A 25,717-nucleotide genomic window follows, 5' to 3' on the forward strand; every position below is an offset into this window, starting at 1 on the left:
CCTCCCCGGAGTCTGTTTTCTGCCGTTTCTGATCACTCCAAAACACGATACACACACAGTTGGTGACAAAAAAAAACACTGTACATTATGTACATAAGCGAAATTATGGAAAATCAGTCCATATATTAAATGTTTTTTTAGCCATTTTATTACCGGGGTACAGACAAAACATGCTCCCACAGAATGGCAGCCAGTGAGAGGTTGCGCAATCCCAGGTGAGGCTCAGCTCGCTGCTGCCTCACCGGCTTCGCCTCTGAATGGGAAAATGCGAAAATCCAGCGATTTTGAAGAAAAAATAATCAGAATTGGTTAAGCTAAGTAAAAAAATAGATACTTTATAGTACAAACCATAGAGGGGGAAAATAGCAATATAAATGGTTTTATTATATTATTTTCCCATGATGATAGGTGAGGCTCTGCCTCCCCTGACCGCACGTCACTGGTGGATTTCAATTTTATCTCAAAGTTCCCAGATCACACCTTGATTTCAACACTTGGCCCACCAGTATTTTCTAAAATCGACTGAATCCTACCGTTTTTAATCTCAAGAATTGTTTTTTTCCCCTTTAGAGGTTCATATCCTCTTCCATGGGTTCATGATCTGGTTAAAACTGTATTTTTATATTCTGAAGTGTTAAAGGATCTGTCAGATATTTCAGCCCTTACTTGACAAGTTCAGGGTTAGTAGATGCATCTTGACCATCCACACTCCTACAGCTAGAAGCAACCTGCAGATGATAGGACCTCGTTATTATTTAAACAGTTAAATGTGAAGGAATGTTGCAAAAACTCCAGTAAGACACTGAAACTTGTTTAAAAGCACGAGAACTCTGATTGCAGCTGTTCTGTACAGACTAAGAAACAGAAAGACGAAGACAAAAGTGGTGGGAACAAATGAAACAAAGACTAAGTTTTGTTTGACAGAAATCTTGAAACAACATACCAATCCTCAAATGGGTCAGATGAGGAGGATTCTCCAGGTAAAAACATCCAGATTGGATCAATTTCTGCACATATCAAATCTATTCCAGCATACTTTTTAATAAAAAGTACACAAAGTAGATGAATTCTGCAACAAGTAATCCTTTCTCTGTTGACAAATTGAGTAATATTGAAATTATTGTTGGAATTTATCATTTTCATTTTAAAATAAAAAGATAAAGGATACTAAAAAGTAAGACACCAATGACGGTTCAAGTTTTTAATGTTTCAAAGTTCAGAAAAGCAACATTTTTCTGCAGCCTTTCCCTGAGCATGTCTGATTATTTATTCCTTTTGTTTTACAAGTTAACTCTGTTATGCATGAAGGAAAATAAAAACATTGACTCGTAAACAAAATCCAATGAAGACATTCAGAGTTCATGGGTTAAATTCTAGACCGACTTCCGCTGCGAACGTTTGTTCCAGCTTCACGTCGTGAGTGAGCGAATGTTCCCACAGCAGCTTCTTCTGCAGGAAAACCAACCCGCAGTCCTCACAGACGAAGCTCCGCGTTTTACCAGTGTGAGTCCGCTGGTGTTTCTTCATGTGGTAGGACAGTCGGAAGGTTTTGTCGCAGAGGTCGCATTTAAACGGTTTCTCCCCCGTGTGGATGCGCATGTGAGACTTCAAGTAGCCCGACTGGATGAACGCCTTGCTGCACACGTCGCACTTGTACGGCCGCTCTCCGGTGTGGTAGCGGTTGTGGAGCCGGAGCTCGTTAGCGGTCAGGAAGGTCTTCCCGCAGACGGTGCACTGGTGCGGTCTCTCCCCGGTGTGGATGAGCTCGTGCCTCTTCAGGGACGTCTCCTTCATGAACTGCTTGCCGCAGGTCTTGCAGGGGTAGCGCACGCCGATGTGGACCTGCTCCACATGGTTGCTGAGCTGCAGCTTAGTGCGGTAGGCCATGTCGCACTGCGAGCAGCTCCAGGGTTTCTCCTCGGAGTGCGTCCCCATGTGGACCGTCAGCTCCGAGGCTGAGCGGTAGCACTTCCCACACTGCCAGCACAGGAAGGGTTTCTCCCCGGTGTGCTTCCTCTGGTGGACAGTCAGGCAGTTGGACGAGCGGAACTTCTCGGGGCACATGTTGCAGGCATAGGGGAACTCTCCCTTGTGTATCCTCTGGTGGATGGCAAGGTAGGACAGCTGGACGAAGGATTTGTCGCACTGCAGACACGGGAAGGGCCCGGTGAAGCCGTGCTGCTTCTCGTAGTGTTCCCTCAGTCGTCTCAGAAGAGTGAAGCTCTTCTCGCACATTGTGCATTTCATCGGCCGGTGCATGAGCTTGTGCCGTTCGAAGGCGGCCTCATTCCCCAGGATCTTGCCACACTCCTTGCAGTAGAGCGGGTCATGGATCCGCTGGTGGACTTTCAGCATCGTGACGCTCTTGAACTCCTTATTGCAGTCGTCGCACTTCATCACTTCCCGGATCTCCACCTTGCAGACGTTCTCCTGGTGCTCCTTCAGGGCGGACGGATACTCAAAATGTTTGCCACAGTTGGAGCACCAGACAGGGATCTTAGCCGTCTGGCCTTGTGCGGAGTCGGTGCTGCTCGCCTCGCTGTGGCTGGGTCCGGCTCTCTGCTCCTTCTTCCATGACAGACGGGAAGTCTTCTTGTGGCAGATGGCATAGATCTGGTGTCTCTTCAGGCCGTGCATGTGTTTGAACCTCTTCTTGCAGTGGATGCAGTGAAACGGTCGGTCCTCTGTGTGGCACTGGATGTGCCTGTTCAGGGTTTTGATGCTGTCAAACACCCTGCTGCACACAGGACACGCCTTTGGGGCTTTCTTTCTCCTCAAACCCACCACAGTCCGGTTATCCGTCGTAGTTTCTGCAGGAGGGTCAAATTGTGTTTCTTTCTTGACTAATCCGTCAGGATCCTCCTGGTTCTGGGGTTCTGCTTCCGCCAGGATCTGCTCCACGGTCTTGCAGTGCTCCTCTCGGATGCCCTCGTGCCCGTGGATGATCTGGTGCTTCTTCAGAGTGTCTTTGTACTTGAAGCCCTTCTCGCAGGTTATGCAGACGTACGGTCGCTCCTCGGAGTGGGAGCGTAAATGCTTCGCGATGTCCGCGGTGCAGGGGAGGATTCGGCTGCAGATTGGACAGATTTTCCCTTCCACCGATACCGCTGAGTGCGCCTCTGCATTCGCATCTGGAGCGCCTTTCCTCGCTTTCTGATCCCTGCTCTTACAAATCTCCCTCTCATGCCTCTTCAACACGTACAGGTTCTTGAACTTCTTGTCGCAAAACGAACATTTATACGGACGGTCCTCTGAGTGGGACTTCATGTGTCGCTCCATGTCGACTTCCCGGGCGAAGTACTTCCCGCACAAGGAGCAGTTTTTATTTTCAGACGTCTCAGAGGTGCAGGGATCCCCCAGGTCTTCGTCTTTAGGGCTGCTGCTCATCGCTCCCTTCTCGTGAACCCGCATCATGTGGCGATTCATGTCGTACTGGTCCCTGAAGCGCTTATCGCAGCTGCTGCACTTGTACTTCAGGTCGCGGTTTTCATTGTGGATCTCCTGGTGGCGCCTCATGGCTGCGGCTCGCAGGAACGTCTTGTTGCACACGGGACACGTTTTGTTGTTGGAGTATTTTTTCCGCAGCCTCTTGGCCGCCTCTGATTCGCTGTTTTCCTTCGAAGCTTTTCTCTTCAGCTCCAGCCTCTTGCTTTGCTTCAGCGGCTGAAAAGCGGCGGGCTTCAATGCATCGTCCGAGTCGTCGAGCGGCGCTTCGTCGACGTTGGCATCCATGTCTTCGTGATCGTCGGACTCCACCAGAGTCGGCTGCTCTATCTGAATGTAGTCCAACAGCGTCACGGTTTCGCCCTCCACCTGCACCGTCATGCAGCCCTGGATCTGGTCTGAAGACGACTGGATCTGCAGCTCGTCAGGGTGGATCACGATCTTCTCCAGCTGAGGAAGAGACAGCGAGGACAGGATGCAGTTCCCAAACGATGATGGGATGTTCTGCATTTCATCTGTGGCGAAATTAAAATTTTATTTCAATGATGGATTAAAAACAAAAGAAGATGCTTTTGTACAAAAATGGACTTAAAGTTCAGCTGAAATACTCCTTGAACTTTTTTATGTCCAGTTACTACCACACACTAAGGTTGTGTAGTGGCCTAGTCAAAGCTTGGAGTTGAATTCCAACCCAAATCAGGCCTTTTAAAATGAAACAACACTCTATGTGGCTAAATGAAATAAATTCTGCAAAGATAAGCAGGACAAATTTTCCCCACAGAGATGGGAAGCTCACTGCTAGTTTTCACCAACACAGCTGTTGTGTCACAATCAGTCGTTCGGCTTAGGGGGCACATACTTTTTTCTACAAAAGAAGTTATTTTTTTAATTCTGGGAAGATTTAAATAGTTCAGTGATTACTTTTTATATTCCTTCGGTCATCTTTGAAATGAAAACGATCTGAAAAATGTGACCGATCGTTATCAACAAGATAAAAAATAAAAAACTCAAATTATGAAAATTTAACTTCAGAAAGTTCTGGATGCTTTTGCTTTGACTTAGTTTCTGATGTATTTCCAGTTTGCAAGATTATATTCAGCAGTTTGTTTCAACTGTTTTCCATGTTTTTTTTTTAATATAAATTCCTCTTCGAGACGAGTAAACATGAACATTCTCTGGTTAGAATGGCCTAGTCAAAGTCCAGACTTAAATCAAATTGAGGCCTGCAGATGTAACTGTAATAAAGGGTGGGTTCTAAAGGAATTGACCCAGAACAGTTGGGAGTAAACACTCAACCAAAATCACAAAAAAGTCCCAGTAAAAAAAAGCATTAAGGTTTGTGGTTGTGTAAGAAACAGGGGTGTAAATACTTTGTAAGTTACGACTCACCAGTAAAATCCACGTGTCCGAGTCTCGTCTGGTAGCGCAGGACAGTTTTCAGGTGCTGGGGGTCCGGTACCGAGTGAGCGCACTCCTCCAGCGCCGTCGGGATGCCGCCGAGGATGGACGCCGTCTACGATGCAGAAACGAGAAGAAACCGAACACGAAGCAGACGTTTTCTCAAATATGGGAAAGACGGGAGAACATTTCCTTAAAGTAAAACAGATCAGCATGGCGTCTCTGTAACAAATATTTAACTAAATCCAGATGCCAGCTGGTTGGTTGAGCACAAGGAAAACCTGTTTTCTGTTTCACATCACAAATTTAAAGATGCAAGTTTGCTCAAATCTTACTCTGACTTTGCTCAGCCAGCTGACTTGGCAGTGGGCACCAATAGAGCTACGTTAATTTTTCATTCAAACTACAAAATCCCAAACTTTCTGTGATATCTCATTAACCTGTCGCTACGTTTCTATTAACCATAGAATTATGCAAATTGAAATTACAAACACAACATATGGAAATGCGTAAATTAAAAAAAAAGAAATTTTTTTGATAAAACTTTTGTTCAGTTGCATCAAAATAGATGTATTTGGCAAAACTGACTTATTGCATGAACTAGCTTACTTATGTGTAATCCAATTTAATTTCTTATTTAATGGGAACACAGCAATTGCGAAATTGTTTCTTTTTTCTAACATTAGCAAAATATCAACAAAGATTTTCAAATATTTGTAATGGAAATGCAGCTTGTGTGATTAAAACCTTTAAAACGATGTGAGTGTTCGTCTACCTGCTGGATGTCTGGAACTGGGAGAAGCTTCTCCAGTCGGGAAAGGAAGTCCAACATCAGCATCTGCAGAGCGTTGTCATAATCGGGTCCAAAATCTGTGGGGAAAACATCCTAGAGAAGGAAAGGTCGGGTTTTAGTCTGAAGAGTTCGTAGTTAAGAAGAGCTTAACTTGAAAACTAAAGACCTGGAAGAACTTCTCCTTCTCTTCAGGATCCTTCAGCAACAACCCGACCTGATCCACAAAGTTCGACTCTGGAAACTGAACATCTGAAAAACAAGGCTGGAAACACAGGAAAGTTCACATTTATGAGATCTGATTGGCTCTGATCGGTTAAATGTTTTATTTAAAGAGGCTAACCTGTGCTGCCCAGGTGGATATGAGGGATTTTATCTGATCCAGGTGCATCTGGATGGATTCTGTGTCGGGGATCTGCTCGGAGCGACACAATTCAAGAACAACCTGGAGGAAAGGACGAAAAGGTGGAAGGCTGAGCGAACTGTTCTTCACTCACTCTCTGATGGAGGAGAACCGATGCCACTCGTTTTTGCTCACCCGTGCTCGCAGTCCCAGGAGCAGCTGAGCTTTCTGGTCTGGATTCAACAGTTCTGGCACAAGATCAGTGATGGTGCTGATGAAGTCCTCCACTAATCCGTATTCGTGAAGGTTCCCGCTCTGCACGATGTGCCACATGGCCGCAGACACGAGGCGGAGGGGGGGGATGAAGAGGCGAAGAGACGGCAACAGGAGAGGCGGATCTGGACAACATTTCACAGAATTAGAAAACCACAACCTTTTTTTAAGCTTTTGCATTGAAATATCTTAAAATAGTCGAGTTTAATACCAAAGATAAACTGAAAATTGGTCAGCATTTCATGGATTAATGATAATTTAAAATACTAAATAGTTTAACAAAATATGAAACAATTACAAAGTAATAAATTTAACTGTAAATGTTAAGTTATGCATTAAATAGCTGGATAGATTTGACGATTTAAAAAAGCATTTTTAATGCAACATTTTCATTAGAAACGGTTTAAATAACTATTTAACGATTTGTTTATTATTTGATTTTGATAGTTTTTGCGTTCTGTATTGTACAACTAAAATATGAAATGCAGGAAAAATGCTTTTAACACTTCGCTTTCCAAAAAGTTACTTATTTCTGGTGCTAATCGTTTATTCTCTAACATTTCTGACGCTCACTTCAACTTCTGCTCCAGCCAGCAGCTTGGTGCGTTCACGGACAGAAACACGTGTGGTAAAAGCGAACTATAACACCGGTGGAGTCCGACAGTGTGATGGACGCAACATCTGTAGCTGTTTACTTAATAAATCATCTTAAAATACATGTAAGTGAAGAACATAAACCGATGCAGATGATATAGAGGTTTTTCTGCCTTCAGATCTCAGTTGCTTGCAGCCAGCGTTGCTGACTCTAGTTTTACCTGAAGCCCATGAAGGTAACATTTGTCAGCGGTTAGTCGGTGGCTATCACGTAAACTAACGATAACCACGATTGAAGCACATATTTAAAGAATGTGAGGATCTTTTTTGTTAGGTATTGGTCCGCACTTATTTACGTTCATTCACCCAGTCCAGTTCCCCGGCGTGCGGTGCAACGTAGCAAATACCAACCGCCATCTCAGAGCGGCGTACGCCATGTTTGAAATCGGGCGCACACACTCTGAGAGAAAAACCAACAACTCGGTAAAAACAAACGCTACACAAACGCTCATTGACTTACCGTCATTGGTTGGTTCTGAGCTCTCCATATTGTGCCGAAAAGTACTCAGTTAGGAATATAAATCAATTCGGGGATGTTGTGAGTCGACGTCCGCCCGACCCTGCGGTGCAACCAGCTGCTGGCGGCGAGGAAAAGACGGTTAGATATCCTGCTCATAGTGCGCAGGCGCAGTATGTCAACATATATGCTTATTTGATAACGTTTACTGCTTTAACCGTTTTGTATTTTCACACGCTAACACAAGCTATGAATTATTCTGACATGTTAGGAAAAAAATAAAATTATTTTCAAGCCTCTTGCTTGCAAATATCCTTCTTCACATAATCAATACGGTCTATGTTGCTCACCACCGCCACCTAGAGTAAATTCGGCATTTAATGGCAGGGCAATAATTTAGTATGAAGAGCCAAAAGTGCCAAGAAAATAAAACATTAACTATTCATTGATCATAAAAAAAATATATGTGATAGTTTAAATAAAATCAAATATAAATATGTACAAAAATAGTATATTTTTATTGAATCACAGCACTTTTAATCACTTTCTGAAATCTGAAAATTAATATATATCTAAACAAACACTGAAATATATTTGATGATAGTGAAAATATGAGTATATGGGTAATGAGCAATACTTGACAGATTTTTTAATAGCCATAATTTTAAACAAATGGTTGCATTTTGTTTTTATTTATTACCAGTAGTACAAAATTTGCACCTAATTTAGTTATTGGATTGTACATACAAGTAAACCGGACGATGAAATAAACATGGAAATGTATTTTCTATAATAGAAAATTAAAGGAACTATATCCACATGTAGTCATGTATTGAATACATGGTTGAAACAAATGTATTTTTGTAATTTAATATATAGATTTCCAAATGTATGAACAATATACACTAGTCCAACATTAATCCAATGTCGAAGTACAAATAATTTTGAGGGCAACTACATATTTGGAGACTTATTGATTGAATTTTCACTTTTGAATAGTTAGTCACATATTGATTGCTCTAAAACAAAACAAAAAAAATCTATTTTTTGGTTTGAAGTTTGTTTTGTAAGAAAGAAATGCCTCTTTAAACTTTATTAATTCATGTCAACTGCATAGTTTTTACCCAAAAGCAATGAATCTGCATGTAATTTGGATTGATATAAGTAACACTCTTTTTACATAGATTTCGCTTAGCACCATCACTGAAGTTCTTGTCTTACAGTTTAATCACTGGTGACAAAAACAAATAATAAAAAACGTTAACTGGAAAGAGCTGGTGACCAAAAATTTTAATAAAGACATAGGAATGTCTCAGAAAAATTAGGAAATGTTACAATTTAAGAGCAGACAGGAAGCCTATTGATACTCCAACTCAATCTCATTTCCAAAGACCGTCTCGATGTTCTGTTCGTGAGTGACAGAGTGTTCGTTCAGCAGTTTCCTTTGGGAAAAACTGAGTCCGCAGATCTCACACGTGAAGCTCTTCTGTTTCCCATCATGAGTGAGTCTGTGTTTCTGCATGTTTCTGGACAACCTGAAGCGTTTGTCACAGATTTCGCATGCGTACGGCTTCTCTCCTGTGTGGAGACGCATGTGGATCTTTAAGTAGCTCGACTGGATGAAGGCCTTGCAGCACACCTCGCACTTATACGGGCGCACGCCGGTGTGGTACCTGCTGTGCCGCAGGAGCTCGTTGCCAGTCAGGAAGGATTTGCCGCACTCTGTGCACGGAAAAGGCCTCTCGCCTGTGTGAGTGAGCTCGTGCCTTTTCAGCGACATCTCCTTCATGAACTGCTTCCCGCAGGTGGCACATGTGAACCGGATACAGAGGTGGACTTGCTCCACGTGGTTCTTGAGCTGCGCCTTTGTGCGGTAAGCCATGTTGCACTCAGTGCAGACCCAGGGTCTCTCCTCGGAGTGGGTTCCCATGTGCATGGAGAGATCCGAGGCGGCGCGGTACGACTTGCCACACTGCCAGCACAGGAAGGGCTTCTCCCCGGAGTGTTTCCGCCGATGAACCGTCAACAAGGAGGAGGTCCTGAATTTCTCAGGACAACTGTCACAGACAAACGGAAACTCCCCTCTGTGGATCCTCTGGTGGATAATGAGATAGGAAAGTTGGACAAAGGTTTTGTCACACTGAGTACAAGGGAAGGGTCCTGTGAAGTTGTGCTGCTTCTCATAGTGTTCTCTCAGACGTCTTGAGATGATGAACGTCTCATCGCACATCGTGCACTGCATCGGCCTGTGCAACAGCTTGTGCCGCTCAAAGGCGGGTTCGTCAGCCAGGATCTTCTTGCAGTCTTTGCAGTACAACGGGTTGTGAACCTTCTTGTGCACCTTAAGCATCGTTATGCTTTTGAACTCCTTTCCGCACTCGTTGCATTTCTTCACGGTCGGTTCCGCTCGGCAAACGCTTTCCTGGTGCTCTTTCAGGGCGGACAGGGACTCAAAGTGTTGGCTGCAGTTTGAGCACCAGACAAATATCTGTTGGAGATCCGTTTCACCCTGATTAGACCCTTTCTTCAGCGAGTAACGTGGGGGTTTGTTGTAGCAGACTGCATAGATCTGGTGTCTTTTGAGTCCGTACAAGTCTTTATAGCGCCTCTTGCAGTGGACGCAGTAATACGGCCGGTCGACCCTGTGAGACTGGAGATGCTTGTTCAAAGTTTTAATCATATCAAACGTCTTGGAACAGACAGGACACACTTTCAGGCCGTCTTTGGACATCTTCAGAACAGGTACACTCTCTTTTGGAGAATCTTCAGATCCCTCCAGATCCATTTCTTCTGGTCCACCAGTATCACCAGTACACTGAGCATCAGCCTCAGAGAGAAGCCTCTCCAGTTTCATGCACTGCACCTCCCTGATGCCCTTGTGGCCTTTGAGAGTTTGGTGCTTCTTTATTGTATCTTTGTACTTAAAGCCCTTCTCACACGTGAGGCAGACATACGGTCGTTCTTCAGAGTGAGATCGCAAATGCTTCTTAATGTCTCTGTTGTTCTTAATGGTCATGCTGCAGATGGGACAAACTTTATGTTTAACTGATACTTCAGTAGACAGCAGCATACATGGAGTCAGCTCTGTATTTAGAGGTGGATTGTTTGGAGGTTCTGCTGATACCTCTGCAGTTGTTTCTGGATTTAAGGATTCCTTTTTCTTTTTCTTGGCCATTTTCTCCGCTTTTGTTTTGCAGCTCTTCTCATGTGACTTCAAGGCGTAAGGGTTTTTAAACTTCTTTCCACACAAAGAGCACTGATGTGGGCGCTCCCCTGAATGAGTCTCTATGTGCCGCTTCAGATCACTCTGCCAGGCGAAATACTTCCCACAGTGAGGACAGGTTTGATTTGTGGCTGACTCTTTGGACTTCCTGGCTCTCGTATTAGTGGCGTCACTCGTCTCTCCCTTTTCGTGGACTCGCATGGTGTGTCGCTTCAAGTCGTACTGGTCCCTGAATCGTTTGTCGCACTTGGCACAATTATGATTGTAGTCGCGCTTTGCTTTGTGAATCTCCAGGTGCCGCCTCATGCCAGCAGCGCGAGGGAATGTCTTGTTACACACAGGACACGTTTTGCTGTCGTGGTATTTCCTCCGGACTCTTTTGGGTTTCACCGGATCTTTCTTTTCTTTAAAAACTTTTCTTCTCAGTCGGAGCCATCTTGTTTGCTGCGGAGGCTCTACGCCGTCATCTGAATCCTGGTGTGGTCCTTCCTTCACAGATTCCTCCATATTTGATTCTCCAGGATCATCCGGCTGAACTGGACTGGAAGGCCCAACATCGTCAACCGGTGTCACAGTTTCTTCCTCCACTTTGACGGTCAAGGTATCAGGCAACAGCTCCGGCAAAGGCTGCGTCTGTATCGGGTCGGAACAGACCACAAGCTGGTCCAGCTGAGGAAGAGACAAGGATGACATGATGGAGGTCCCAGTGGAGGATGGAATGGTCTGAGTTTCATCTGTGTGGAAATAAAAACTGTTCAGCCATTTCTACAAACAAGAATTGGCTTGAATTTGTTGAGTTTTCTTCAAATTATACATCCAGTCAGAACTTTACCAGAAGCTCATTGTCCATTTGCAAGTACTACACAGATACTGAAGAGACTCACCGGAAAAATTGAGACATCCGAGCATTGTGTGGTACCGCAGAGCAGCGGCCAGGTGCTGTTGGTCGGGGACGGAGTGAGCGGACTCCTCCAAGGCAGAAGGCACTGCACTCAGGATGGATGCAGTCTGGAAAGTTTGAATTTTGAGGGGGGAAAAAGTCAGTATTTTGAAATTAAGGTCTGAATTTTGAGATTAAAGTCAAGCATTTTGAGAAAAAGAGTCAGAATTATGAGAAGAAATTTGGAATTCTGAGATTAAATTGAGAATTTTGAGATTAAAGGCAGAATTTTAAAATTTAGGTCTAAATAGTTAGAATAAAAAAAAAATCAAGAATTTTGAAAAAGATAAATCAGAAATATGAGAATAAAGTCTGAATTTTGAAATTAAGGTGAATTTTGATCAAATTCAATAACTACGAAAAACGACAGAATTATCAGAATAAATGTGGAATTCTGGGATTAAACAGAGAATTTCTAAATTAAAATGAGAATTTTAAAATTTAGATCTGAATTTTGAGGTTAAAATCAGAATTATGAGAAATAAATTTGGAATTCTGAGATTATATTGAGAATTTTGAGATTAAAGGCTGAATTTTAAAATTTAGGTCTAAATAGTGAGAATTAAAAAAAATCAAGAATTTTGAGCAGAAAAAAAAATCAGAAATAGATTAAAGTCTGAATTTTGAAATTAAGATGAATTTTGTTTTTAAAAAATATCTCATATTAAGGTCTAAATTTTGACAATAAAGTCTAAATTTTGAAGTCAGAATCCTGAGATTCTGACTTCAAATCAGAAGTCAGAATCTGACTTCTGATTTGTGGAAGCTTTTTTCTGTGGAAAAAAGCTTCCACAGAAGCTTTTTTCAAAGCTTCTGTGGAATACGCATGACACAGCATGTTGAGAAAGAACGGAGGTGACGGATGATGAAGCTCCAGCTCTTCTACCTGCTGAATATCAGGAACTGGAAGAAGCTTCTCCAGTCTGGACACAAAGTCCAGCATCAGCATCCGCAGAGCGTTGTCAAAATCAGGTCCAAAATCTGTGGGGAAAACATCCTGCAGGACAATGATCACAATTCACCTATAAATGCATCTTATTGCCAACCAAACATCAACTTCTGGTCCTATACCATGCCGTTCTGGACAAACCTGGAAGAACTTCTTCCTCTCCTCAGAGTGCTTCAACATCAGCTCCACCTGATCCACAAAGTTTGTCTCGGGAAAACTTACATCTGCAAAGCAAGGCTGGAAATGAGACGCACAGCTTCAGTTAAAGAATCGAGTGAATGATCCAGAAGACATCATGTACGGAACCAACCTGCGCTGCCCATGAGGACATGAGGGTTCTGATCCGATCCAGATGCATCTCGACAGATTCTGTGTCTGTGGACTTTTCCGAACGACACAGTTCAAGAACAAGCTGCAAGAAAAGACGTAATCTCAAACACTTTATGCAGGTCACACATCAGCATTTTTGTACGATTAATAAGTGTCTCTGTTTACTCGTGCTCTGAGTCCAAGAAGGAGCTGGACTTTCTGCTCTGGGTTCAACAGTTCTGGCACAACATCTGTGACTCTGCTGATGAACTCTTCCACCATCCCATAATCCTGAACGTTCCTGCTCTGCACCGTGTGCCACATGGCTCCAGAGACTAAACGGAGGGGAGGAATGAAGAGGCGAAGAGACGGAAGCTGGAGAGGCAGATCTATAAATAAAGATTTAAACTTGTTGTTTTTGCATTTTGACACTGAAAAACGATGTTTTCAAAAAATCCGGCCTTCAGTTTTGAGCTGAATTTTAAAGAATATGTTACACTAAAAGTGGAAAAGTTAATATGAGTATGTTCACCTGTGAATACCTCTAGTTTTTTTTCTATGCTTAAAAAAACAACAATAAATGCATATATTATGAAGAGATACATGTAAAATATCTTTTAAAAAGACAATTTTATTTATTTGTGAATGTTACCGGAAACATTAAAATTACAGTTTATTATCTTTTTTTTAATTGTCATTAAATGCACGATAAGAATAATCTCCTTCTATATTAGGAAGATAAGCACATCTTCCGACAGCATAAGAAAAAAAGTTGGAATGGTCTCAATTAGTGGCCCTAACTGTGTTCCACATAATTATGTTGAGAAAACATTTATTTATTTTTGAGGTTCTGAGTTTATTATGAACACAATTAAGCAATCATTTAATGATATTTTTTTAACGATTTATGGCATTTCTTGACCTCCATATAGCTTAGCAACAAAGTCAGGAAATCGTGTTGCTCCGTGATGCATTCAAAAGTGACGTAAAGTCCGAGCAAGATGATCTACCTAACTGAGCAATAACAACAGCGGTAAAAGTTGAGTAGAGACTAAAATGGCATTTACAATGGATAATTATCTTTTATAAGATAGCTCAAATGTAGCTTTCCAGAAGGTAGTTAAGCTTTCAGACGGCTAAAGGTAACAGTCGAAGTTAAACCCTCTAGAAGTATTTAGTACTCCTTATGATAAGCGGTCACAGCGTAAGTTAAGTTTTAGTAATTTACAATTAATTAAAACATGACGATGCTTAGAAGTTAGCTAAATTCTAACATAAACTTTAAGTCTAAGTTGAGTACACAGCAGCTTCCTGGTGGAGCAACACGGCACCGAAACGCCGTCAACATCCCGAATCGAGCTACGCCATATTGAAAATGGGGCGCACACGCTCCAAAACATCAACTAATAACTCGTTAAGAACAACGAGTGCTGACATTCTAGATGGCTTACCGTTTTCTATATGATCCGGGCTTTCCATGTTGTTTTGTAAAGCTAGCAATCTGAATAAACAGTTTACCTCGACACTGTTTCAGGTCGACGTACACACAGACCTGCAGAGCAAACGGAGAGACGGAAAGGAAGGGCGGCGCGGCGGGTTATACGTACGGCGCATGCGCTGTAGCAGAATATAGGTCAATACATTCTGCCGTCCAACAGTTCGCTTACAGCAGCACAATAATAACACACATCGGTTTTAACGTTAATTTATAAGAGGATTTAATTACCGTACTGTGGAGGAAACACAATATATTGGTGATAATAAGTTTAACGTCGCTATCAAGAGATCATTTCATGGAATGAGGAAAATTACTTCTACTTTTTAATAGATATACGTATATAATTGCGCTTTTTGATGTCAATAGTGCCTCGGAAAAATACTACTAAACTCAATTTTGACAGATTTTAATTGCATTTCTTTGAAATCAACACGTTTTGCACACATTTTTAATGTCAGAAAAAGGATTTAGCAAGTTTTTCCATATACTTTTGCTTAGCTTAGCCCACAAATACATATTCCTCTCACAAACACAAGGAAAAAAGACAATTAAGACTTTAGATCTTTTTAAACTGAGGTCTTTATTAGCTGTCCACAATATCATGTCATGGAACGACAGAAACCGTAGCATGAGTGTAACATTTCTCTTTGTTGTTAAACTCCACCACATCTCTGCTTCTTACACCATGTATAATTTATATATATATGTATATATATATATATAATTTGTACAATGTACATTTTCCCTTCAAAGGAACAGAAGTAGCAAAAGTTTCATCCCCATGTGGATTTAAACTAACCCATGCAAGTTATCACTGTGTCTAGGGAAAATTAGGTATATTACCAGTAACAAATACGGAGGATAATAAATGCTCAGACAAACACAAAGGAGGGTGTTGAGACAAAGCTGCTGTACAGAACACATTCCCAACAACATTAAACAAGAAGAGCCATGCAAACTGACATTTACTCTACAGCTTTGACCCATTTTGGGCCAGAAATGCCAGAAATGGGACAAGCTAAGCTGTTTTTTTTTTTTTTTTTTGCTACTGGCATAACATTAAGACTAACAGAAACAGATAAGCATAAAATCTTTGACTTTATTTTCATACTTTAGTTGCTGTTGGGTCACAATAAGACTTTAACTCAAGCTCACTGGTAAAATACTCTGATTGTGTGAGGCTACAGTAACACTGGCACAAAAAAGTGCTTTGACATCATCATGAACCTTGGTTTGCATCAGGTTATATATCACTTTCAAATAAAGCGTTTCCACTAAAATATGTGACTATGTGAAGACTCATTTAAGTTATTAACATACAGTAAACTCTTTAAAGCATTCAGGGTAAAATAAACAAAAACACACCATAGGGTGCCACAGATATTTGACCAAAAATATATATATTTAAGCAAATTTCAGTCACTCGTTTAGCTCACATTTACACCATAGCTAACCTCATGGGAACACAATCTGATGTAAATATTGCTTCTACTAAATGTCTTAAAGCATTATTAAATATAATCTTTTCAAAACTGCTGAATGTAAAATAAAATATATACTGCTATGCATGTAGATAAGAAAATAAAACTGTAGTATAGCATCTATAATCTGTCAATATTTATAGAAGTTTATATATTATGTTAAGATTTTCTCAAAATTTAGGCTAAAATATGGATGTAATTTTGAGTGTGCTACAGAATTATATTTCATAAGAATATAAATAGTGATTGATAGTGAAACAAACATTACATCTACAAATGAAAACTGATTTGACTGTTGCATTTGGTCTGTTGCTGGAAAAAAATTGCACAATTTCTTAATCTCCAACCGCTTTGTGTTACATTCATTAAATAGATTTCAGCCGTATATTAAAATACAACTGAATGCATAAAACTAGAGAACCTCTTAATGAATTGTCAATATTTGAACAGAAAAACTCTTGGTAAATATTAGGGACCTCTGGTGGCATTAAGAGAATTACTTGGTATTTACTTTTTTGAAAATATGAAAAAAAAAAAAAATGGACCCTTTTCGCGTGACGTCACGCTCCGCTCCGCCATGACGGACATCAAAGCAACCAATACGCTCCTGTAAAGGCTGTCACAAAAGAGACAACCGGAAGTCTAATATCGCTTTTTATTTCACTTTTAAAATGGTCAGAGTGCTGCGCGGTCGTATAGAAACCAAACTTATTTTATTTTATAACTTATTATATGGCGGCGATGGATAGCAGCTGTCAATCATGACTCAGCCTTCAGTGTAATCGCGGATTTGCAGCGAACATTTTTTTTTACAACGTAAGAAGATTAACGTTCATACACTTTATAAGTATATATAATTAGAAAGATAAATTATTCGCACTATGGAGAAGGTGCGTCTAGCCATTGGTAACCATGGAAACAATGCCGCGCCGTCATGTAGCCTAGCATGTACGAAAAAAACAAACAAACTGGTTAGCATCTTCTCTTTTGTATGTTTATAATATTGCTACGGTGTAAGGAAAAACGCTGTTTATGACATAGTGATATAAATCACGTGGTGTGAATTCAGGCAAAGTCGGTAATTTGATCAACACGTCACCAGGGAGGAGATATGGGTCGGGTTCGAAGCTAGCTGTTTCCAATTTTTGTAAATACCGTCGTCAATGAGGCCCAACCAGCTGAGTTACGTTCAGACAAATTAACTCGACTCGAACAAGTAGAAGCCACGAATAAACTGGAAAAAAAAAACAACTTTGGAAAACAATTGCAATCGTTCTGTTAAATACTCTCATCCCTCACTTCCGACGTCCAACATGGCGCCTCGAATGACAGAGTGACGTAGTTGTTAAGGGTCAACACCGTATGAGACAGTTGTGTGGAAAATTCAGCACTGTGAACAAGGAATTCTTATATTCAATGCATAAATTACCAAGAGATGTTTTTTTTTATTACTTTTGTTAAATTCACACTTTGTATTTAGTAGAGTTCATTTTTTTAAAACTGCTAATTAATTTCCTGGACGGTTTCTTGATTTTCTATACATTTTTTCCTCACGATGGATGATCAAAATGTTGTAAAACCCATGCTGCACCAGCAGGGGGCGATCATAGACATGAACTTGATTAAAATCCATCGTGTTTTCTTCAACTCATTTCACCGTTTCCTCTCAGAACATTTTCAGCTTGTATTTTAATTTTATGAAATCACAGCATATAGGTAGGAAGAAAACATAACATTTACTTAACTGTTGCAGCTTTTAGTACTGAAATACTGAGGGAATGCAGAAACTGGGTGCTTTTTAATCGTTTTATGACATCCAGACCATTCAGATGCAACACAATTAAAAAAAAATAAGTTTTGCAAAATATTTGGCATGATCTGCAAGGAGCTTTAATAATTAAGTATTTCTGTCATTATACATTCATGTGAAAATACGATTCTCTCCAACAAGATTCAGTGTTTTTCAGAAAAATTTAGACTTGAAGGTATTTAATATATATATATATATATACAACTAAAATTTTAAATAATTTAAATAAACAATAAAAGAAAATACTGTCAAGTTTTTTTTTAGAAGGTTTCCACTTTTAAATCTCAGACATCTTTAGTTTGGTTACTGTTTAAGTGAGAGAAAAGATCTATAAAAAAATAGACATCTCAGAATAATTTGTAATCAGATTTCAAAATAAAACTGCTGACATGTCCATGTTGGCCGACAAAGCATGTTCACCCTGAGAGCAGACAGTAAGATGCTAAAAGAAGTCTCCAAAAACCCTAAAACGTCACCACACAACCCACAGCAGGTTTGTGTTACTTTTTGATATGAAAGTGTAAGGAAGAAACTTCAAGATTAACTTTATTGATGCTCTCAAAGAGAAACATGAAGATTTAAGTTCGCAAGAAAGACCAGGAAAAACATTTTCACAAGTCTGAAATTTCTCTTGATATCTTTCATTTAGTTATGAAGACGATGTTCATTTTTGTTTTGTAAGCGCAGCTGTATCACTTTGTTTTCCAGAAATCAACATAAATTTGATTAGACATCAAAATGCTAACATTTTCTTAGCTCCTTGTGATATGCTGGACATTATTTATTATATTTGAGTTTCATCTTCGGCTTCTTACTTATAGTTTCATTATTTTTTGTTTAATTTTTGGAAAGCTAGACTTTTTTAAAAGTTGATCTTTATATTTGCTCCACCTCTTCCTCCCTTTCACCACCAAGCAATGACAGTAAAATATTATTTTGTGTGTAATTTCAATTCAATACTAAACAGCTAAAATAAATTAATACACAGATGGTAATTTAAATGCTGCAAACTAGTATGAATCTTGTAATCTATCCTGATAATCTGGGATGCTTCAGAGCAAAAATAATTGGAGGGGAAACCCTTCGGTTCAGCTAAAACTGGAGCAACCGGCGTCCCGCAGCGCAATGTTGCATAACACACAAGTCATACAGATGGATTAAACATGCAAGCTTGCATAATCCGGACGCACAGCGGGGAGCACGTTTAGTGAGGCCAGTAAGTGTGGGGATTTTATACCGGCGTACAAAAACGATGACTTCCAGAAGATATTTACAGTCTGCTTTCAAAAACGTGGTCCGTCTCCAGAATCCCGCTCTGTCTTGTGGCGAATAAAAAGTTAATAAGCAGCAATTTCTTTTACTTCCCGCTCAGAAAAGTGGTCCATGAAGTAAGCTGTGCATAAAAAAGCAACATAATGGCAGCTCAGTAAAGGAGGAGTCATGCAAAAAGACGAATTATTTCCCGTGTTTTCGGAATCAAGTCAGCATAGATTTCGGGTTTATTTGAACCGGCTCGGCGGCGGCGGCCACGGCGGAAGTTCCTGTGATCAGTTTGGCTTCTGCAACATGGCAGATAAAACACAGTGAAACGTGTCCAGCAAAAACACACCGACAGACTGAGATGTAAGCAAGTCCACCTTAAAAGTCCTCACATTGCTACGGGCCGTATAGCAGGGATTTCATTTGCTGCTGCCATGGCGTCCACTTCCAGAAAATGTATCGTTTGTATTGAATGAGTAAAACTTCTACTTTAGTTTCTGAGTGAAAAAAGTGTAAAATATGTATTTCATGCATATGTTCTGTATGAAACACAGTTGGATTATTGTGAACGAGGCGTCTTGACCGAGTCGGGTTTGTTTTTATCCGCAGTGAAGTGAACAGCCGTCAGGACAGAGGCTCAAGGCAAAGAAACAAAGTTAAGTCACAAACGTCTACATCAACGTTCAACAAGCAGCAGAATTAAAGGGAAATCCTGGCGGTAGATCGTCCGACAGCAGTTTGACGTGGGCGGGACAGTGTTTGCTAAAACGGGCGTTACATCGATGCTGCGGCTGGATGGGAGCGCGGCGGGCGGCGGTCACACCACCGAGCCCTTGGAGGTGGAGAGGTGGATGGAGTGGATGCGAGTGGCCAGCGTCTTCTCCAGGTCGTGGAGGATGTCGGAGCAGAGGGCGGGGCTGGACGCGGGGCTCTCGGTGGCGGACGGCTCGTACAGGAGCTGCTTGAAGGCGTCCAGTTCGATCAGCAGCACCATGTTCTTCAGGAAGTAGCCCTCGATGAACGCAGTTAGCTCCAACGCACCGAGAAACTGCAGAGAGAGAAGAAAGGTGGAAAAATGCAGCATTGAAAAATGGGGAAATATCAGTTTTTTCTTTTTATTTACTTTAAGTTATCCGATTTGTTTTTGCAAAATGTTAAGTCATTCTAAACGTGATCTGCTTTGGAAAATGTGAATAAATAGAAACCAGTCATATCTCAAAAAAAAACTTAAAATCAAACAGTTTGTTATGACTTATAATTTCTTTAAAAGTCTTCATCTTGACCACAAAACTCCTAAAACTGAATAGTAATTTAATTAGTTTACTGGTTTGTTTACTGGTTTACATACATTTTATTACAGGCACTGATCACATTTTTCTTCTTTTTGGACCAGAATCCACCAGCTAGCATTCACTTTTTCTCTTTTCATTCTTTTTTTCTTTTTGCTTTTGTCAAGACAACGGCGAGTTACAGCCTCTCAGAAATCAGCTGTCATTTGAGGCATTACTAAATGAGGGAGGAGATGAGCAGGTGCATTCACAGTCTGAGGCGTGTTCCCACCTTGGCGTGTTTGTAAAGGTCCACGCAGGTTTCAGTGGTGATGTTCTTGGAGCAGATGATCTCACAGTGTCTCTGAAGGGCCTCTAGTTGGAAGAACTTGGCTGCAGACAGGAGCTGCAGGGAACGGTACATGCAGGATTAAATAAAAACAAACTCAAAGTGATGACGCTGCCATGCAAACCCTCTGCAGTACCTCCATCACTTCTGTGTTGCGGATGTGCAGAGACTCTGTGCCTCCGCAGTACAGATACTGCATGACCAGCTGCAAGACAAAACACGCCAACACATTTGAAAGTAAATAAAAGGCTCCAGATCCAGGTTTTTCATATACCAAAAATACTTTTTTTAATCAAATCTGAACAGCTGTTGGTATCATGTAAAAGAGTGATTGTACTTTACTGGAACAAAACAACAGGACCAAGTATCGATCACTGGATCAGGAAAACTGAGTTATTTGAAAACATTTGGAGATCCCTCAGGATATTTGTGGACTTTTCTCTACAGGAAAGAGTTTAATTAAGGACAAGAATGACCAGATCAGGATGTTAGAGTCTCTACGCTGGATTATCTCCTGTATATATTTAAAAATATATAGATATTTATCCAAGAGGCGCTTATTGTGTTGATTATATTAGCTACATGTCAAAATATGTGCAAAAATTCACATGGAAAAAGTAAATGAAAAGATCTTGGATACAGTTTTATTGTAGGGTTTCCTCCAGTGTTTTATAAGCCTGGTGGGCCACCAGGCTTTACTTGTGCCCCCACCAGGCTAAGCATTGCTTTTTTTTTTTATTTAAGTCTTTTTAAAATGTTTAAATTTTTAAGACTTTATGGTTGGTGTTCAGGCATTAATCTTCCAATCTTTTAATGACACATAATTATCAAGTGATATTTTCAAATTTCCTGTCAACTTTAAACATTTTTTAACTTAAAAACACGACCAACTGCTGGATGAATGACTGGCCTAACACCCAACCACCAGGCTCAGCAGGTTTTCTGGGGAAGCTTCCAGTCTTACACATATATAACCTGCTAAAAATAAATAGAAATTCAACTTCTTACGTGGAAAATGTTGTATTTGACATGGCTGATCTCAATGCATGTGTTTTCTGCTGCTGGTCTGTTCTGGAGCAGAGACTTGAACCTGGTTGAAACACAAAACGTGTCAATTTTTCCATCTTATTGACTAAAATCAAGCATGTCTGCATGCAGCTTCCCAGTACCTGGCTGATGCTGTAAACAGCAGCACCTTGTGTGCATAAAACGGTTTCCCCTCCACCAGGAAGGTGACGTCAGACATCTCCTTGTTGTTCAGGAAGTGCGGGTCTGGGAAAAACAAAATGCTTTTATTCAAGAAAACTAATTATGAAGAGCAGCAAACAGCAGAAGAAAAAGCTGATGTTGGTTTTACATCGAGGTTCCGCTCCAAATTAAACAATTACTATTTAATTTGTTTTCCAAGTTGTTGTTCCAATGAGTCTCTAAAACATTTCTCTAAAACCCTCATTAACGTTTGGCTCCTTCTATGCTTCTTTTCTGATGTAAACAGCAGGTGGCGCTGCAACACTGTGCAAGTTTCCTGCTTAACTTCAAGGTAAAAAGTTATTATTCCCAGCAAGTGTGAACTGAATTAAAGTAATAAACAGAAGCACAAAATGGATGACTAAAAAAAATTATAATAATGATGTATCATTTGTTTAGTTTCAAGATGAGTTAAAACCTAAAAATGATAAATTTACCATTTAAAAACCTATATGGTATTTTTAGGAAATGAATTAAATGGTACCTGAATAAATCCCTACAGTATTAAAACATTTACATTTAATTTATGAAGCTATTTTTATCCACTTCATAATCACAAAATGAGAGAAATCTCAACGTAACTCACTTCAGGATGTGAAACCAACAATATAAAAGCTTAATATATTATAATGTTTATTTAATTAGGGGTTGTTTATTTGAGTAAACGGCTAATAATGATAATTAGCAACTATTAGCTGCACTTTGCTGCCCAAAATTTACATTGTTGCGATTATTCCCTGTTTTGTAATAAAATAAAAATGTAAATATACAATTATTTGTATCATATTTTTTCATTATTTAACATACAATTTAAATGCTAAATTTAAATTTATCATTTAAATTTAAGTTATAAATATAAATGATGAAAAATGTATGCAAAGTTGCTCATCATTTTCAATTTCTACAATTCTACCTATCTATAAATTACAAATTAATACTAATATTAATAATTTGCTCTCTGTTATTGACTAATGTCGTTAAAATGCATCAAACCCAAAAATACAAATAATTTGTTATATCAGCTGCAGATCAGATCAACCATGAATCAGCTGTTCACACTCTGACCACTAGATGGTGGTAAAACACTTCTAATATGATGATCAACAAGCGGAGCGTATATGGGACAAAGGGAAAGAAGATAGATGCTGATTTGCGACAATCGTCCACAACGATATCAGAAGGATTTAAGACACAAAAGAGTCAGAAACACATGGAAATAAATAAAAAATGATTCTGTTTCCACAAAGGGAAGGCTCACCCAGGCGTGACGTCTGTTTCTTCTTGATCTCTGTCAGTTTGGGGATGGGGAAAGGTCCATAGCACTGCGTGAAAATGACCGACAGCTGCTGGCTAATCACTTCATTCTGCAGACACACAGCAGCAGCACCGTTAGGGACAACAACTTTCCACATGCTGCGGCTTTAAACCCCTTGGTTTCCCCCTGCTAATCCTGAAAAAACATCATGCAAATGAGGAAGCTAATAGATTCAGTTTGTATTCCCAACAAGCCAGCCCGTCTTTTGTCTGTAGTCTGAACAAGCGGTTTGCTGCTGTGAAGGGAAGCCCCCGGCGACCTTGCTGGTTCGCAGGATCTGGAACATGAGCGGCAGGCCGTGTGTGATCAGCTCCTCCGTGTACTCGTCCTCCTGGATGCAGCTGAAGTCTTTGAGCAGACCCTGGATCAGCGGCCGGCGGTTCTGCATGAAGCAGGTGCGCAGGGACTCGAGCCAGGTGTGCAGCGTCCAAGGAACGCCTGGGAAAAACACACACACACACACACACACACAAAATAAACCGCAGAGAGTGAATACAGAGAAATGGAGAAAAACAAGGGTAGAGTCACAGGAGACAGACGGATCATGTTTCTCCACTGGATGTCATGAGTGTTGGGTTAGTGGGAAATCAGAGGTAAAACAAATGGAGCATCTGAGTTTAATTAAAAGTGCTTGTTAATAACGACTCTAATGTGATTGATGGAAATGAAGTGAGCGTAAAACACAGCAAGGTAGAAAATTAGCTGCTTATTCTCTGCCTTCATAATGATGAAGATGGGTTTAAAAATCTTAAAGCTGCAGGCTTTTTTACAAAAATATGTTTTTTACAAATCTGTTAGTCTCTGTGTCATGCCAGTGTGTCTATTGCAGTCTGAAGAAATGCACCGCTCCCGGTCAGAAGCAACCAATCAGAGCCGGGAGGAGGATCGTAGCGCTGTCAATCATGCTCGTGTACACTCTGTTGAATGTACTAATGGTGGAGAAACGACTTATCTGGGATATTTAAAATGTCTTCCAGTTGTGGTGTTAAACATTCATGAGAATTTAAAGTTTATTCATCTTTGAGGATGTGTTCTGGAAAACTGTCTCAAACAACGATATTATCGTTTATCGTAAGAATTTCTGTGGACAATTTATCGTCTAGATAAAATCTGTTATCATGACAGACCTTCGCACACCACTGAGGTAATTTGTTTACACTTTCCTTTTCCCTCTACCAATGTAAATCCTGTTTGTATCAAAGCCAAAGTTCTGGCTTCCCGGCTGATTCACTAAAACGTGGAGGTGAATGCACTGGACGCTGACGGCGGCCACATTTAAAACACGAGAAGCGAGGACAAAGCTCCATCATCCTGTTCACACCTTTGACCCGTTACTACGGCCTCAGATAAAACGGCTCCTGTTTTACGGTTGGGCGAGCTGCAGTGGGTGGGAACAGGACGGGACAGGACGGGCACAGCATGAGCACATCTGCAGGACAGCTGGAGGCTTGTGTGCCACTGAGGCATGCATTAGTAAGTCTGACCTAAGCTGCGGATGTCAATGGTGATGTCCACATGGCCATGCTCTGCGCTATGGTACATGGCCTCTCTCAGGGCCCGCAGTTTGGCCTTTCCTGTTCGCAGCGTCCCGCTGCAGTTGGCCTGCGGAGCCAGCCTCTTCTCCCCGGGATCCGAACCCTCGGCCAGGATCTCCTCCAGTGACAAAACGTCCCCCTTCTCCTTCTCTGAGTGGGACAGGAGCTTCCGGAAAACATTCCTGCACAATAGGGAGACAAAACGCAGAGTTGCACCATGGGTAAAAAAAAAACCCAAACAAGATTAGCTCTGTCAATTCACGCAGGAGCACTGCAGCTATTTCTCTTGGTAACCAGAAAACTTAAGTTTAAGTTACTCAGAGCTGTAAAGTCTGATGGCTGCAGGCAGAAATGATTTCCTGTGGTGCTTTTTGGTAAAATGAGGGTTAAAAACTGGACTTAGAGGAATACTAACAAAGTTTTGCACATGTTTGTAATAGAAACACAGCTGGGTTTATTTAGATAGAAAACTTTTTAAACTAATGTGAAAAACTGAGCTTAACCCTCATCGGCCAAGTTTTGGTATATTTTTAATAAATTGTCTCTAGATGACATTTGTTGTGAATTGGCGCTTTATAAATAAACTGAACTGATGTTTGTGCACCCCCTTTCTAATGCCACTCTGGGCAACTGCCAGATCAAAAACTGCCAAAGATATTTTAAAAAGTCATGATGTAAATGAAAAATCGACTCATGACCCGTGACTGCGTTGCTGCAGCAGTGGTAACAGAAGCCCTGGTCTGAATGGATTCTAACAAATGCGGCGTGATCCCAGTTCGATAACGCATCACTGCTCCATCTGCTGCAGCGAGTTGGAGCGTGCAGCGCCGTGAAGCTGATCAATGTCGGGCCAGAGGTCTGTCCATGTAGAGTTTCATGTTTTCTATTCTGATTTTATGTTTTGGGGATGATTATTCTCTGTTCCTTCGTCTCAATCTTTGATTAGATCTTGTTTCTGTTTCTTGTTACTCCAGATTAATTACAGTTCTTAGTCCTAGTAGTTCTTTATTATTAGATTAATTTCCTAGTCTCATGTGTGCTTCTCGTTCGCCCCGTGTATTTAAACTCTTCTCCTGAAAAAACACAAACTTTCACCAAGTATTTTTAATCTAGTTTCTAGGACAAATATTTTGTACGCTTGAAATAAGACAAAACTAATTTACAAATAACATT

The 25,717-nt window shown here is 40.7% G+C and overlaps 3 protein-coding genes across 4 annotated transcripts in view; all 3 read right to left on the reverse strand.

Moving 5' to 3' along the window:
• Nucleotides 1-1,186: 1,186 nt before the first annotated feature.
• Nucleotides 1,187-7,790, reverse strand: LOC106918762 (uncharacterized). Its single transcript, XM_014988771.2, has 7 exons — nucleotides 7,363-7,790; nucleotides 6,171-6,373; nucleotides 5,976-6,077; nucleotides 5,802-5,897; nucleotides 5,618-5,728; nucleotides 4,834-4,957; nucleotides 1,187-3,959 (listed from the first exon to the last, which is right to left on the reverse strand). The coding sequence occupies exons 1-7, from the start codon at nucleotides 7,388-7,390 to the stop codon at nucleotides 1,360-1,362; spliced, it is 3,264 nt and encodes a 1,087-aa protein (XP_014844257.2). The 5' UTR covers nucleotides 7,391-7,790; the 3' UTR covers nucleotides 1,187-1,359.
• Nucleotides 7,791-8,634: 844 nt separating this feature from the next.
• Nucleotides 8,635-14,364, reverse strand: LOC106918769 (uncharacterized). Of its 2 annotated transcripts, XM_014988783.2 has the most exons (7): nucleotides 14,232-14,364; nucleotides 12,967-13,169; nucleotides 12,782-12,883; nucleotides 12,613-12,708; nucleotides 12,409-12,519; nucleotides 11,467-11,590; nucleotides 8,635-11,316 (listed from the first exon to the last, which is right to left on the reverse strand). In XM_014988783.2, the coding sequence occupies exons 1-7, from the start codon at nucleotides 14,257-14,259 to the stop codon at nucleotides 8,717-8,719; spliced, it is 3,264 nt and encodes a 1,087-aa protein (XP_014844269.2). In that variant the 5' UTR covers nucleotides 14,260-14,364; the 3' UTR covers nucleotides 8,635-8,716. The 2 variants fall into 2 exon arrangements, with proteins under 2 accessions (XP_014844269.2, XP_014844278.2); XM_014988792.2 differs by lacking the exon at nucleotides 14,232-14,364 and having other exon boundaries at nucleotides 12,613-12,695; nucleotides 12,967-13,107.
• A 475-nt stretch (nucleotides 14,365-14,839) lies between these two features.
• The window catches only part of LOC106918724 (ankyrin repeat- and BTB/POZ domain-containing protein 3-A), a 176,770-nt gene continuing 165,892 nt past the window's right edge, over nucleotides 14,840-25,717 (reverse strand). Inside the window, exons 10-17 of the mRNA XM_014988708.2 lie at nucleotides 24,494-24,726; nucleotides 23,269-23,447; nucleotides 22,953-23,058; nucleotides 21,616-21,718; nucleotides 21,455-21,536; nucleotides 20,583-20,651; nucleotides 20,390-20,503; nucleotides 14,840-19,877 (exon numbers count right to left, since the gene is read on the reverse strand). Coding sequence (XP_014844194.2) covers nucleotides 19,647-19,877; nucleotides 20,390-20,503; nucleotides 20,583-20,651; nucleotides 21,455-21,536; nucleotides 21,616-21,718; nucleotides 22,953-23,058; nucleotides 23,269-23,447; nucleotides 24,494-24,726 — 1,117 coding nt within the window. The 3' untranslated portion in view covers nucleotides 14,840-19,646. The remainder of the gene's footprint in view (nucleotides 19,878-20,389; nucleotides 20,504-20,582; nucleotides 20,652-21,454; nucleotides 21,537-21,615; nucleotides 21,719-22,952; nucleotides 23,059-23,268; nucleotides 23,448-24,493; nucleotides 24,727-25,717) is intronic.

The sequence above is a fragment of the Poecilia mexicana genome, unplaced genomic scaffold, assembly GCF_051168715.1.
Source record: "Poecilia mexicana isolate PSO_F unplaced genomic scaffold, ASM5116871v1 scaffold_23, whole genome shotgun sequence".
Classification (NCBI taxonomy): Eukaryota; Metazoa; Chordata; class Actinopteri; order Cyprinodontiformes; family Poeciliidae; genus Poecilia; species Poecilia mexicana.